The sequence below is a fragment of the Salmo salar genome, chromosome 17 (genome assembly GCF_965601325.2).
Source record: "Salmo salar chromosome 17, fSalSal1, whole genome shotgun sequence".
NCBI lineage: Eukaryota > Metazoa > Chordata > Actinopteri > Salmoniformes > Salmonidae > Salmo > Salmo salar.
In genome coordinates this window covers 8,569,466-8,586,257 of record NC_138307.1, presented here as the reverse complement: position 1 = coordinate 8,586,257, position 16,792 = coordinate 8,569,466, and the positions used below count along the sequence as shown (strand labels likewise).

At 44.8% G+C, this 16,792-nt stretch overlaps 1 protein-coding gene across 1 annotated transcript in view; it reads right to left on the bottom strand.

Annotated features, from left to right (window-relative positions):
- The window catches only part of LOC106575189 (zinc finger protein GLI2), a 73,847-nt gene that overhangs the window by 45,361 nt on the left and 11,694 nt on the right, over positions 1 to 16,792 (bottom strand). The window contains exon 2 of the mRNA XM_014151515.3: positions 15,828 to 15,950. Coding sequence (XP_014006990.2) covers positions 15,828 to 15,942 — 115 coding nt within the window. The 5' untranslated portion in view covers positions 15,943 to 15,950. The remainder of the gene's footprint in view (positions 1 to 15,827; positions 15,951 to 16,792) is intronic.

Sequence of the window (16,792 nt, the reverse complement as noted above, 5' to 3'; positions counted from 1 at the left end):
CGTAAGGGATGGAATTAGTGGCTAACACTGTATGTACGCTTGTGGAATTAAAATAGCAGTTTGCAGTCATTTTCTTGTGTGATTGATTCTAGCGGACTTACATAAAGTAATCCGAGTCTTATGTTTAAAAACAGGGGCCCAGGCCAGATAAAAACATTACTGATGAGTTTTGTCATAACTATGAACAACTGCCAATGTGAGTGAGTGCTGTTTCCATTGTGAAAGATAAATATTCTCCATTCTCACAGTAAAGTCACTTTTCCGGAATAGGTCACACCGTGGTGTGGTGTTGGGAGCCACTCCACTCCGTCCTGTTTAGGTGACCTAGTTCTGGCTCCTCTTTGTCTCTTGTCCCACCTCGACCCCTCAACCCCTCTCTCCCCTATTATCCCCTCCCATAATTCACCCCCAACCATTATTAATGGTGCATTAACTTGGCCGGCACTTCGAATGAGCCTGTTTGGTTTGCACCCACTCAACCACCCTATGCAGCCACACAAAGAGGGCTATTATTCTGGTGACAAAACATCACCATGGTGGAAAACGCCTGTCCCACACACAGGGGAGAAAGACACACACAGAGGCCGGTCAGATAGATCCACTGCTGCAGACTACGGAGAAGACGGACGGTGATCTGCTGAGGGGATGGGAGTTAGTTACAGCAGCAACGCTCCTCTGTTTTCCGTGTTGTGTTTAAAACAGCTGTGGAGCATTATTGTTGTTCCTGCCTGCCTGCCTGCCTGCCTGCCTGCCTGCCTGCCTGCCTGCCTGCCTGCCTGCCTGCCTGCCGGAGTTTTGAATGTCAGGTGTGCTTTGTTTTATGGGGTTTTAGATCAATTAAACAGAACCCCGGGCATGTTTCCATGACGAACACTTCAGAGGGGGAATATGACTCAGGCATGAGTCACTCACACAACAGCTTTAAAGGGCCCACTCTGTGGTAAAACGCCACCAGAAGCCCAAGCCCTGCAGTACAAAGCGTTACCGAACACTACAGTAACTCTATGCGCTGTGGCTGTAGGACAAAATCGTGTTTTCAATTGAAAAGCAATGACTTAATATGATCAATCAGTCAAGTTACCATCCTTATTCTAGAACACAATCACATTTCTTAAGCCATATGTTTTTCACCAGAGCTTGCATTTTTTTGCTAGTCTCTAAAACGAAATAAAGCTCAGACACCAGAGAGAGGAAAGGTAAAAACAAACATTGGCCATCTTGAGACAAAGCATATACCCTCAAATAACCACTCCTCTTAAATCACAATACTCTGTGGCATTATGCAGACCTGCTGGAGTGGGGCCATTTCCTGTGTCGTGGGGACGGGCCTGTCCATCATGTTGTCAGACTACAAAGTGAGAGGAATGGCCTTGGAATGCTGACTCACACAGGTTCTGCTCCTGCACTGTGCTCTGTGGGGCCCCGGCCGGGTCCCAGAGGCCCCTAGTGTGCATGGCAGGTACAGATAACGATCTGTGGCCCTGACCCCTCTGACTCTCTGCTCCCTGCGTTCCCAGGTCACCCTATAACGCGACTCCCGCTGGTACCTCCGGGGCGGGGCTCGTGATGCCCAAAGACTTTTAATACGATCCAGAGATCAGCTGGTTGCCCCTCCTAGATCTCCACTCGGTGCTGTCCTCTGCTCTCCTCTCCTCTCAGCAGAAGAATATCACACACGTTTACAATTAGAAGGTATGAACGTAACTGAACATAGGATGGAAACGTTCCAAGTTCGTAACAACTACCTTGATAAGGAACATGAGAATAAAGAGAGTTAATGTCCTCATGGAACGTTTCCATACATAAAGGGCAGAGTAAAGAGAACAAACGCACACTGTTAATGAGAAACAAAACTCTGTTAAAAACATAAAGACCCAAAACTTGCTATTTATATGGCACTAAAAGAGGCTGGCCTGCACCACACGTCAGCTGTTGTTATCACAACAGTTAATGAGGACCGTCTGTTGTTTTTATTAAAGATGACCAACGCCAAAACATTTTTTACTCAAGGATTTTTTTCCCGAACATACGAAAATCGCCACAAAATAGTTTGCATGGACAGAAAAAAAACACTTAATACAGCCTTGCTTTTTTTGGAGAGATGACGGCAGGAGCCTGTAGCCTCGCTAGCCTGTGAATCCCAGACCAGTGTTTCTGACTAGGACCAAATATCACTCCCCTGACCCTGCCCCTCCACTGCCTTTCTTTCATCCCCCTTTCTTTCGACGTTGCGACGGGAGCCTGCTCCATTTTTCCTCCAGCTCTGCCTGTGTCGTGCTCGCTGCTGTCGCTCTCACTTCCGCACTAAGCAGCAGGCCAGGCCACACATTGAAACCGCCAACAGGGCTCAGCCAGGAGGATACCTCCACTCTAGTCCCAGACCACTGGCCAAGAACTTCAGTCACATCCCTTGACATGTTCTGTAGTCTGGCTGCAGTAGCAGCTGCTTGTCTCTGTGTGTCAGTAGACTACATCCCACCTAGCTTTCCTTTGGTCACACACACTAGACTATTTAAAACCTCTTTAACATTCTAGCAAATATTGTTGAACAAGCCCTGTGCACACGTGCAACAATATGGGCCTGGATGAGGCTGGGGCCAGTCCTTTATTAAGTCTGCACAAGTGACTTGACTCCACCACCCTCTCCAGCCATCCCTCTCTCCCTCTCTCTCTCTCCCTCTCTTACACATCCCAAATAGGACACCCCTGACCCCCGTAATTCAGGGGCTGAATACCAATGGCAGGGGCACACAAACCAGGCAAACAGAGCAGTGTGTAATGATAGTGCTTAGTCTGGGAAAGTGGCTGGCCACACAAAGAGAGAAGAGTACACAGTCAAACACGGAACTCAAACCTCTCATCTAAGCGAGTATAAGATTAACAGAGGTCTCAACAACTCACAATCAGACGGGGGATATTTTAACAAGAAATTCAAACAATGGAAAAATCACAGTTAAAAAAAAAAAGTATTATTAAGCAATCATCTAAAGCAGCGGTAGACAACCCTGTTCCTGGAGTGTTGTAGGTACGGCAGGATTTTGTTCCAACTACGCACCACACCTGGTCAACTGAGCTAATTGGTCAGTTCAGTGATTGCCTAAATTCAACACACCTGGTCTTCCCGGTCGGTTAAATGAGAAACACAAAGTGCCGCAGGGTTGCCCAGCCCTGAACTAAAGGCTAGTGCTTTGAGATCACAAAGCAAGTTATACAGGGATGAGTAGTTCAGAATCCCCACTGTATTAATGGCCATCCATTGCCCATGAGACAAGCTATACAGTGTGATAGACTGTATCATTGTGTGGTAGCATTCAAGTGAGACATTGTTGAAAACCTCTTCATTCAGTAATTATAATTAGACCATGTATCCATGACTTGTGAAATTCCTTAATTAGAAAAGGATAAATGAACAACATGATTCGTGACCTTATTCTAGTCTGGTCCTGCTTAGCTAGCTAATTAGTGGGTACACGCTCAAGCATCGGGTGGAAGACAAAGCATGTTACACCAACAATTAGTCTACAGAAGGACCATTGGCCTACTGAGAGCATCAGAGACAGTAATAACAAACACTATACTCCTTTCATCCATTTGTCGTATACCTTCATTAACATACATACTGTACAGAAAGAACATTAACGACATGTATAATCCAATATTCAAATAAAAGCCATTCAGAATTTTGCTACTCAGGCTCTAACCTAATACTGCAGTGGGATAACTCAGGGTCACAGAGTGTTTCCTGGTAGTCTTTAATCAAATCTACTTTGAAACAGAAGTTTACACCTCACACACATGGTTATGGGCTTAATAAAAGAAGACACCTGTACCATGTCAGATATAGAGTTTAAATGTATTACATTTTGAGTTTGCATCCCAATATTACACTTTATATACATCACAGAAGACTGAAATATAACAAAATGGTTTGACATTGAAACCCCGGATTTTCGTTGTTTAAAAAAAATCTTTATTAATTCTGAATAACATTCCACCCATGAGGCCAAAGAGGGCGCTTTTGGTCATTGACTGCAGTAAAGGGCTACAATGGAGAAACCTCATCCAAGTTTTCCAAATAATACTACAATCTTGAGCTGCACTCTGAAAAGAAAGAGCAGAACAGTGAAGGTTTTTACCGACTGAGACACTGACTCAGCTACTATCAATCTGACCAAGCCTGGGTACTAGGCTCTCATAATTACATGGAGTAGAGCTCAGTGATTCCAGTATAATTTGAGAGAGGAAGGGATTGATTGTGATATGAGGGGAGAAAGCATGGGTCCAGCTGGGTAGAGAGCGAGGCTCACTAAACCCTGCTTGCTGCATCCCACCAGTGTGTGTGTGTGTGCATGCGTGCGTGCGTGTGTGTGCGTGCGTGTTTGTGTGTGCGTGCGTGCGTGGGTGTGTGTGTGCGTGTGTGCGCGTGCGTGTTTGTGTGCGTGTATGACTATGGGGCCACAGCAGAGAGAATGCTGCTGTGCAGGACCATCAGTTCTACTCTGGTTACACCCCAGACGCTGGGCCGGCTCTGTACAACTACAACCTCCAACCACTACAAGGTAATAGAGCTGACAGGTTGTCAGATATGATTGAGTTTTGCCTTCAATGAGAAATGTGTCATTACACCCACAGCTCAGAGACGAGTTTTAACCACATGGAGTAGAGATAATATTTAAATGAAAAAGCTAGCGTATCAAGTAAGTTAAATCAGACAGATTTTGTTGGTCAAATTATTTTGTTAAATATGCGTATCAGTATTTGATCTTGAACTCAAGCCAATTTAGAAAAGGTCCATCCATCCCTGCCCTGTTTTTAGCACGCTGTTCAGTGAAATCTGCAGGACTGCTAGCCAAGTCATTAGCTAGTGAAAACAGATCAATCTCTCACTATTTAGTCTCCTTTCACCTTCTGATTTTCTACATCCTCCACTTCACCGCGATCAATGGAAACCCTGTATGTGTCACAAATGGCACCCTACTACCCTATGGGTCCTGGTCAAAAGTAGTGCACTAAATAGGGAAAAGGCTGCCTTTTGGGACGCAGCCCCCCTGCCTCGGTTTGCCCTCCCTGCCACTTCACTCAAGGGCCACTGGGTATTTTGATTTTCTCCATGCCTGTTCTGTTCTCATTGGAATCTCCTTCCCCTTCCCTTCTCGTCCCAGGCCTTTTTATAGGAAGGCAGACTGACTGATGATGGGGGATCAGGAGGAGTGGCAGTGATGGGAGGAGGAGAGGAGAGGGAGAGAGGGAGAGAGAGAAACCCCCATTTGGGGGAAGTACAAAGGGTCTCATTGAGAGGCAGGTCTTTCGTCAACCCTGAGGGGAAGAGACGTTCATTACCGGAGGGGAATACGGTCACCTTCGTTGGGCCTAGATTTGTCAGTTCCACTGGAGGTTTGTGGGACTTACCAGCTCTACTGGGGTCTAGCTGGAATTTTGGAGGCTGACTGACTTGAAGTTCCAGTACTTGCAAGGGTGTACTTGTTCTGTGTTTTATGGACTATAGCTCGACTGATTAACTAAACTATTTGATGATTGCTTTCACATTATCAGTGTACATTATACACGTATGTACTTACTCAAGGGGTGTGAGAGCATTGAATTTAATGCTCAAGAAATGTATAATAAATATGCATTTGGATTTGGTCTGGATTCACACTCCCAACTAAGAGCCTTTAATTGGAGTCTTTTTAATTCTCTCTGGTTCTCTCAGAGAGAGAATAAGGCTTGCTAATAGGGGCCCGTTGACTTCACTGTGTTTACGAGGGAAAATACGGCTCAATCAGGGAATGAAACCACCTTCACTTGTTTAATAGCCATTAATTGTTGGCCATATGTCACTGGTGATGTGTGGACTGGATGTGTTATAGGTTATACAGTAAAACAAAACAGGTTTATTTTAAAACCATAAATGTACTGTAAGAACCTGGTATTTCTGTAATGATTCATAATTAGCAGACAAATACACTGCTGTGGTGTTTCATCCTCCATTTGAGCTTTGATTTGTGTATTAAACTCTTGACAGTTTTAATGAGATGTTATTGCTTAATCTCCAGCTGTTTGTCTCCGTAGTTACAAGGCAATTAGTCCGCGTTCTCTTATTTCAAATCCCTTTAAGCAGTGTGATAATAGGTCAACTTTATTGCACTACTACTAAAGCAGTTAAATATTGCAACTGAAATATAAAAGGGGACAAATTCTTACTATTTTGTATAAAAAAACGTCCCCCGCATTTCTTTGCTACAATATTTATTTTCCTATGAATGGTAATGCCTCAAAATCAGATCAAAAAGTAGTTTGAGGGAACTGAGGTGGCTAGGAGTTGATGATAAATGTCCCAAAAAACTCAGAGAAAAATGACCTTATATATATCATGAAATATCAAATATCCCACCTCATAGCTCATATTTTCCCTTTTGATAACATTACAAAGACAAATTACCTCATAGAAGCTGCATTTTCCCCACTGTATGGGGCTGAATACGCATGGGAAATGCTGGTGTTACCACTAACCAGTCTTAAATCCCCCAAAAAATCACATGTCATTATGATGGACAACTGAAGCAGGAGGCTTGAATAGATGTGAGAGGGTCTCATTGTTGATCCAAACGGAACCCCCTCCTCGCCACCCTGCTCCACACCCACCCATCCAGTCTCCTGTGTCTCTCTCTGCCTCTCTGCCTCTCTGATTCAGCCCACAGATTTCTCATGTCCTGCCACCCTCCTTCCTTCCATTTCCCTCCTCCTTCTCTCTCTTTTGTCAGATGGAGTTAGGAACGGGCCCATGCTGGGATGGGAAATATTTCCACATCAACTCTTTGGGCCTTTATTATCATTGCTTAAATGAAGTAGCATTTCTTATTTGTTCATTCTACTTTTAGAAAACTAATTGGGGGATGTAATCAACGACTTGGGTCAGGCCACAAGCTATTCAAAGTACCTAGTTATCAAGTGAATTTAAACTATTTCAGGTCCAGTTAACAAAATGTAGGGACCCCTAATTCATTACTTGCATTAATGTGATAAATATGTCTATATATGTTTAGTCATGAAGGACTTCCTCCCCTCACTGTACTGTATAAGCCTCAATGTTTGTAGGGTGCCTGAAGGTGCGAACAGATCTACTCCACACACAGCATTATCAGACTGATCTCACCAGCACCACCAGGCAGAATGACGTGGGAGGACGGGAGCCTGTTTTTGGGGTTTGGCACAGCCGTGACGGCCCTCATAGATCCAAGACGCCTGGGAGTCTCCTCTCCTCGTCTCCCCCAGCAGGGTGAGGCTTGCCTGACTGACTAACGGGGGAGGGAGGGCTCACCTGGAGCCCAGGGATAACTGGCTGCCAGCCAGGCTACTCTTGGCAGGGTAATGTCTACACAACACAACACGATCGAGTGAAGAAAAACAGAGGAAGAGTGGAAAACAAAGCAATATTACACCACAACACAAATACTCTGATGGTGTCTCGCACGGCCCAGTCAGGACTCACCCAAGGGTGTCCTCTTGTCTCCTGCACTCCTCCCTCCCTCCCTCCCTCTCACTCGCTTCTTCTTCTCTTCCCCTTTACCTGTTTATCATCCCCTCATCATGCAAATGAGCACTGTGTGCAGCAGGGTGAGCACCAGCACACGACTAAAGCGCCTGGGATACAGACTGCTGCTGCAGCCACAGTGATTTGCAATGCTCAATAATTCTTGATGTGTTCTTTTCTGGATGGGTGAGTATCACAGATCAGTACCACATGAGTACATCTGCTGTCCTGTTGCCTGGTGCTCCAGTCCTGGCCCTAACAGTTAACTACTGAACAGGCGGAGAGCGAGCTCTGAGAGGCTCTGTCTGGGGAGAGGCTGAGAGAGGTGTAGCCTCAGCTTGTCTCTTTGAGCAACTGACCCAGCCTACTGCAATGAAGATTCCATGTTCCAGATAAACACACAGCGTCATGGTAAAGTGAACCTCAGTTTACCGTATGACGTTACGAGCTAAACGAACACATACACGCACGTGTTGTGTTTTCATTCTGCAGAGGGCAGATGTGTCTAAGCTGAGGTCCGTTATGAGCATTTTAGTCAGTCTGGTTTGAGCCAAGATGACCCGTCCGGGTCCCACGCCCTGACCTGTTTACACAAGGAGTGTACCATGCTAGCTGCCCTTGTTCAGTGTGTGTGTGTGTGTGTGTGTGTGTGTGTGTGTGTGTGTGTGTGTGTGTGTGTACAGTCTCCCTTCCCACGTGCTCCCCTTCCCCTGTATCTGTTTATTATGGTTTGGGTAATCCACAGGCCCTGTGGCAGTGAGCTAACAGTGGCAGTCTGGGGCTGGGCTAGAGACTCAGAGCAGTGGGCTAGAGATCACTGGGGCGCTGGTAGTGGCAGCAGATTCCCATGTTCTGGACTGCAGACCCCTCTCCTCACTGTCTGAGAAGGGTAGCTCACTGGGCCTGTACTGCAGCCTACAAGGGCAATATGGTGATCTGAAGAGGATAACAGAAGGTAACCAACCTGCCCCAAAACTCAGACTTGGACACAACCCTCTTCAGAGACGACGAGGAGTAATTTGAACTTAAAAGAACACAACACACGACATGGAAAGCAGCGTTAAATCAGAACCTGCTGGGAATGGTATGCCGCTTCTTGAAGAAGAAGAAGAAGAAGGGAAAAAAGAAGTGGGGGGTTAGACTCTTAATCCCCTGAAGCATCCAAATATTGCTCTCTAAACCTCTCTTAACCTCTCTCAACCTCTCTAAACCTCTTCCAACCTCTCTTCCAACACTTGTAAATCTCCAGGAATGTAGCATGTTGTTTTTGGGGCTCAGTACATGCCAACTCAGTTCAATGGATTTGAGAGATTTATGTTTCTAGACGTTGTTGCCTTCAGCTAACAAAACCTAGATTTATAGTTTACTATAGTCACCTCGGTGTAGGGATATTTTAATAACAGAGGTCCCACCTTTTGAAATAATTCACAGTCTTAGATATTCAATACAGCTGCAGTGGCTATGTTTTTCCCCCATTAGTTGTTTTGCTTGAGGAAGACAAAAATCACCCAACATAAAATATATCTGATATCTTGAGTATCTGGGCCGTTCATCTTTAAACTTGAACTCTCTCTGAACACAAGGATATCCCAGCACAACAAGAAACGACTTCTTGAGAGAGAGAGAGAGAGAGAGAGAGAGAGAGAGAGAGAGAGAGAGAGAGAGAGAGAGAGAGAGAGAGATTTTTTAAGTATATATTTATCTGGGCAATCAACTGCCCTGGACAAAAAAAATAAGAAGAAACGTCTGTTTTCACTTAGTCTACCTAATCTTAATGGCTGCCTCCAAGCTAGCCAGTCCCCCAAGTACAAGTTCAGATAAAAGGGAGAAGGAAGAGGGCATCTTGGAAAGCCATCTAGCTAAATGTTTACAAAAAAGCCACAGAAATGTATTTGTGCGGGAAAAAAATCCCATTACCAAGCCCGATTATTCTGTCCTCAGAACAACAGAGTGTTTCCATGTGGAAAGACTTGTACGCTCTATTGAAAGACTACGGCCACTACTACCTGAAAGCACAGCAGCTACAAATTACCGAACTGTAACTAGAGGAAATCCAGTTAAAAATGTGCAACTGTAATTCATTCCATTGACTTCTTAATCAATACATGCTCATATTAGACACTACTGATACAGTATGCATTTATGGTTCTTTATCCTCTCTCAGATGCACAGTATATGTTACTGTTCACTGTTAATTGCATTTTATATCCAACTTTTTGGGATATAAAATGCCACAAGGCTGTTCAGAATGAGAGATCCCAGTCTGTCTGAGTTGTAAGTAAACCTTAGCTCTCAGTGTCAGCGGGCTCGTTTCTCCTCTCGCTTCTCCCAAGCCCTGTGAACCCTCCCTGAGAAGGCCTCATTTAGACAGAGAGAGAGAGAGAGAGAGAGAGAGAGAGAGAGAAAAGAAAAGAAAATTCCCTTCTCAGGAAGATTAGTGGCCGTCCTTTTGGACTAGTAGGAAGAGGTGGACTAGGGGATGCAGAGGCTTTTTCTGGCGCATTTTTCTCTGCCAGCGGCCTGACCCCTGAGTGCTCCCTGCCTGTCCCCCAGTAGCTCATGTCCTGCTGCTGCAGAGGGTGCCAGTGGTGGGGGCCGGGGGCTGGGGCGCGTACATCCTCCATCCAGCCTCAGCCCCCATCAATTATTCCCTGCTGTAGCCAGGCAGCCCCCGGCCCCAGGACCAGACATCAAGGAGGTGATAAAGAAAGCGTCCTTATCGCTAACACACCTCTCTTTAAAAAACTATTTACACAGCCCAGACCCATCCTCCATCTCCATCCATCTAGTGGAGGACCCATTGACCAGGGTCTGGGATTCCATTCCTCCTATCCAATCAAAATAATGTTACTGTAGCTCTAACCACCTTCATACTGACTAAGGCATGAGAGGACCTAAGCACTTTGACAGCCAACAATGTTTAGACCGGTAAAGATAGCTACGACAGTGCCGTCCGTCATTGATCATTACCTCTGTTTATTACCTCAAGAATAACATAGGCATAAGGCATTGTCTGTAAGAGGAAACAGGCTCAGAGGAAAATATATCTCATTGTTTTGTCCCTGGTCTCTCCTCTCCCTCTTCACTCCTCGCCCTCTCCGCTTCTCTCCTCTGGTGCGGTGGGACTCTCTGAGCCTGTTTAGGCTTGGCCTGTGGGGGCTGTGGGACTCTGTTTAGGCATGGCCCCGGGTCCAGGGGGCCAGACTGGGAGGTGCTAAGTACTTGGCATCCTCCCTACGGGCGGCCCGACTCAGCAGAAAGAGAAAAAGCATTGCAGGGGAGAACCAGGGGGCCCAGAGGCGCTCGCCGCGCCACATCAATCACACTCTCCAATGACAAACTCACTCTCAACAAGATGTACACTACCTTTCAAAAAGGTTAGGGTTTGTCCATTAAAATAACATCAAATTGATCAGAAATACAGTGTAGACTGGCTGCTTCATGAAATAGTACCCGCAAAACACCAATCTCAACATCAACAGTGAAGAGGCGACTCCGGGATGCTCCATTTTGAGCCTGTAATCGAACCCACAAATGCTGATGCTGCAGATACTCAACTAGTCTAAAGAAGGCCAGTTTTATCGCTGCTTTAATCATCCATCACAACAGTTTTCAGCTGTGCTAACATAATTGCAAAATTATTTTGTAATGATCAATTAGCCTTTTAAAATGATAAACTTGGATTAGCTAACACAACGTGCCATTGGAACACAGGAGTGATGGTTGCTGATAATAGGCCTCTGTAGATATTCCATCAAAAAAATCAGCCGTTTCCAGCTACAATAGTAATTTACAACATTAACAATGTCTACACTGTATTTGTTATCAATTTGATGTTATTTTAAATGGACCATTTTTTTTTTTGCTTTTCTTTCAAAAACAAGGACATTTCTAAGTGACTCCAAACTTTTTAACGGTAGTGTATGTCACCAGCCCACCAAAGCCAGTGAATCAAATCATTACCAGCAGAATAGCACCAGGCTCCCATGGCCTAGGTTAGAAAACATGGATAGACAGGTGAGAAAGGAATTCAAATAGCTTAATCCTTTGAAAACAAATGGTGCCGTTTTCCGTTTTTTTAACCCCTGTTACAGACCTCCCTATATTTCACCAGCTTACAACTTTTCTTTTTTTATTCAAAGAACAAAATAATATTCACCAGCACATATCAATAAAGGTTGAATAACATTATAAGGTAAATATTCACCTCTTCCGAAAATCTGAGTACAATTTCGACAATGTATGATGTCTATAAATGCCTCCCAAATTATGAAACGGATTTGAAATCATAAAAGTTATGCATGAAGCCCCATAAACCTATATACCCGGTCTGCCCGGGCCCGCAGCCTTTATAACCGCTAACCAGACAGATGCGGGCTGTCACAGGAAATACAGGAGCTCATTTCAATTCATTAAAGGTAACCAAAACCCTGTGCACGGCCCAGTGGTGAGGGTTAGCTGTGCTGTGTCCAGGCCCAGCAGTTACCAATGAACACACACATACAGACACACACACAGAAAGTGAGGCCAGCCATGCTTCAATAAGCAACGTGGGCTGCAGTCCGGAAGTCACAGGCCAGACTTTTTATAGGTCCAGTTAACATCACCTTCCTGGTCCTTCCACCAATATAAATGACAGACTGAGGACAGGAGCAGTAACTAAATCTCCATCCACCCACATACGCACACACATACGCACACACACACACACACGCACGCACACACCCACCCACACACACACACCACACACACACACACACACACACACACACACACACACACACACACACACACACACACACACACACACACACCCGGAATATCATCAACAGGACCAGACAGGCTGGTCGGTCGGTGCACCTGGGCCCCTATTTTAAACAAAGTGACTTCTACTTGAGTCCAATGTATGCAGGCGTCGACTCCACCCCCCATTTCCATAGACCTCTGGGATAGGAGACCAGACCTGGGCTGCCTGCATGTTCACATCAAATAAATGACCGCTCCATGATAAATGGTTCTATTAGCAATCCAGATTGTTAAACTCTGATATAAAAGATGGGAGCGGCCCATTCATTTCACCCCCACCCTTCCGGTCTACACACATAGAGCGCTTGTTTTTTTTTACGTGTAAATAACATATTAAAACTCTGCATTAGCCCTGTCCTCTGATAGAGAAGATATTGTTGTGAATAAATAACACAGACAGGAGAATAAAACGGGGGGGTTTCTATAATGGAGCTGGTCGGCCATGTCTGGTCCTCTGAGGTGGGCACGACTTAGCTGACAAGAATCCACCAGCCCGTAGTAAACTACACACTGACAATAAAGCCACAGCGCCGGAACAGAGGCAGTATATTACAATTGTCTACTTTTCATTCCAAAGCAGGAGGCGGTTCTGCTTGGGAATGTGCTTTTAAGTTCAAGGACTTTGTCTCTTTTGGCTGCACTCCTACTGCATATTCACTTATCTGTGTCTGGCAAACAGGAATAATAATGCATATTATTGAGATAAGTAATTGCCCTGTCTTAGTGTGCTGGCAGATTTTAGACCTATGAAGCTGTAACTCTATAAGCTGGTTCTACCCAGACCCGATTCTATTGGACTGAGGGTGTGAGTGTGTAGTGTTATTAAGATTAAAATATGGATGGTGACACTATTCTAATAGTGATAGGGTAAAGGAGTTATGGGAAGAGAAGAGAGAGGCCGATGGATGCAGGTTTAAAACAGCAGCTCCACTTTAGATCCGCAGCCGGGGGGGGGGGGGGGGGGGACGACGACGACGACGACGACGACAGAGCAACACAAGCCTGGAACACAGCACTTGTTCTGGGCCAAGAGGACCAGGCAGAGACCCAGCAGAACCAGAGCCATTGTAGACCAGGGGAAAGTATAGTTATAGCAGGGCAGGGAGGAGACAGAGGGTGGGGTGGCACACGGGGCCTGCCTTGTTACCCTGCGCCTGGTAATCAAGAGTCTCTCTCCAGGCCCCTTTGAAAGTTAAATCAACCTACTTTAAAGACCTTCTCTACGGGTCTGAGGGGGCTTATCCACAGAAGATGATTGGCCCAACTGAAGGGCCTCTCTATCGCTCGCTGCGGCCGAGAGTATTTGAACATATGACCTCAGCGTGTGTGAATTGGCTCCATTGAGGAAGGCATACTGAGATTAAATTAGAGAGGGTGATCACATTAACAGATTAGGATTTTAGGTTCGTAGGCAGTCAAATGTTTTCTTAATTGCCAGAAGGCTCAGGTCTGGAAACATATTCCTTCACGACAAAAGAACCATTGTTCAGACATTCCAGGCTCCATATTAGAAATGCTTATTCACGGCCAGTTATATGATTTTAGTAATTGTAGAGTGATAAAAAATGAATGAGTTAGCTGGAAATAAAATGGTCGGTCAATATAATTGAGTTAACGATATTGATGTCGACATGAAACAAGTTGTTGAAAACAAAGTCCCACTTGATTCATGTCCCATTTACAGTGTATGTAAAATATGTCCTAGATTGATTTAGCCTAATAAACAATTCGTCTTTCATTTCTTTATCGTGGCAGGCCACCAAGCCCTTCATTAAAGAGTAAAAATGTCACTAAATCACAAGTAGTATTACCATTTCAAAGGTAGCCGTCAATCTGCATCACTGTCCATCTCTGAGGGAAGGGCCATCTCGCCCACTGAACTCTTCTCTACCAGCCATTTTTTTGTAATCCATCATGGTGATACTCTGGAGGTAAGAACAAGGTCTTTCAACCTCATTATACTGGCCTTTCATAACACATTCACTGACATCTTTAAAACATGCATTCTCTCTCTGTCTGTTTCTCCTCATCGTGGTGGACACTAGTCTTGAATGTCATTTCAAAGACAAACTATCCTCGTGTCATCATACATGTGTATTAATTGAAGTTATCAGTGACATCTTGAAATTGGTCTAATTAACTAATTAGCTTTGGCCCTTCTGATAGGTTAAGGAATTAGGATTCACTCTGAATTAAATTAGGAGAAAAACTGCTGGATTCTGTTGCAGGAATTCCTAGTAGACATCTAAGACGTCACAGAATCGCCCCTATAGACGCCTACTATTTTACTCTTTGCCAACTCAAATTGTCTTTCCTTATTCTTACACAAAATCATGAAATTATTGTTGGACTAACGGGCCGTGCACTGCAAACTCCACAAGGTTATGAAAACAAACTAGAGGTCTATAGAAGGTTTTACAAAAATTGGGCCTGATGTCAATCGTTAGGGACAAAAAAAATGATGGCCTATTTTTATCTTTGTTCTTCCTTAAACAATTAATGGATATTTCTTTATCGTGGCAGGCCACCAAGCCCTTCATTAAAGAGTAAAAATGTCACTAAATCACAAGAAGTAGTATTACCATTTCAAAGGTAGCCGTCAATCTGCATCACTGTCCATCTCTGAGGGAAGGGCCATCTCGCCCACTGAGCTCTTCTCTACCAGCCATTTTTAGTAATTCATCAGTGTGATACTCTGGAGGTAAGAACAAGGTCTTTCAACCTCATTATACTGGCCTTTCATCCCACATTCACTGACATCTTTTAAACATGCATTCTCTCTCTGTCTCTCCCGACCGCCCTATGAAAGAGACACACTGCTACTTTTCATTAATTTCAACAAACACAGCCATTTTACCTTTCCCAGGCCAGCCCCATGTAGTTATATGAACCATTAATCAGAGATTATGCCCCCAAATCGAGCAACGTCGCTGTCTTTAGTCTTTATGAACTTCTCCCTGTGACAGACACACATGCACACACTCACAACCCGCACGCACACGCACACACGCACACACACACGCACACACACACACACACTGCTATGCTACAGTACCTGTTCAGTATTAATGATGCTCTTCAACAGGCCGCAGCGTTACATTGCTGATTCCTATCAGCTCTACTGTAAGTCACCTCTGACTGCTCCAGGTGCTCCAGGAAGAGCCTTATCAGAGACGATTAGAGCCCAGAGCAACTTCTCCAAAGACAGCGTTTTATCTTTGATATGTATATTTCATGTGCATGTTCTCTCTCTCAAACCTCCTCCTTCCCCCGGCCCTATCGGTCTCTGTAAGACCTTGGCTTGTGTGACAGTCTCACAGTATGTAGGGAGTAAGGGACGCAGGGACCCTTTTCCTTACAGTAAAACCTGTGTCAGCAGGAGAAACCAACCTGGAGTGGAGGTGCACAAAAGATACTACCAGTAAAACTAAAACCGTTTCCCCCCCCCCCCCCTTCTTTAAAGTCATTGAAGAAAAGTGTACAGTACCTCTGATGACAGCTGAAGGGGAGAGTTTCTTTGGGAGGTCAGTGAAGCCGTTTCCATCCAGACCAGAGCCTTTCTTCTCTGTGGTCGTCGGGGCAAAGGTCTCCATTCTGGACATCAGAAGCTCTGAAGGAAACGACATGAGGTGGCATCGTCGTTATCATTTCATTATGTGACATGTATACAGTAGGCCAGTGACATGTATACAGTAGGCCACATTATACAGTAGGCCGCATCCTCTGAAGAGAGCCAATGTGTTTTCTCAACACGTTTGAAGATAAGGGTGTATTATTCTTAGCAAGCGAGGCTGAACAATCAGTTCAAATAGCGCTGATAAAAAGATCAACAGTTAAATAAACTTTGATGCCAGCCAGGCTAGGTTACGCTAAACCCCCTTTGGAGACAGCAAACCGTAGCATGAGTCACTGGGGCCCTGGAAGAAAGCAGCAACTCAAATGAGATTTCTTTCAGGACAAAACCACTACATGTTTGCACTGCAACCAAAGATAAGCGGCTAGGTTCAACAAAGATAAACAAGCGACACGCTGCCTGCCAAGTCATTCTTCGTTTAGATGGCTGTTTGAGCACGTTGATGGCTGTTTGAGAGACAGTCAGATTCACACACTGCAGGCTGGGCTCAGTTCAGTTGATATTATAGTTTGCTACATGTGCTTTACACAATATAGGAGAGGTTTTTCCTTGAACCTGTTGTAAAGCCCGGGCTTAGTGTATCTATCTATCTCCTCTATATTGTGTAAAGCAGGTGTAGCAAACTATGATATCAACTGACCTGAGCACAGTCATCAACGTGCTCAAACAGCCATCTAAAAATGTTTCCTTGAAGGTGTTGTAAAGTCTGGGCTTAATGTATCTAGATCATAATGGGTGTCTTATTAATAAGACTAGCCTCCAGCCCTGACTACGTGTAAGTGGGGTATGCGGGGTGGTATGTGGGGGGTATGTGGAGA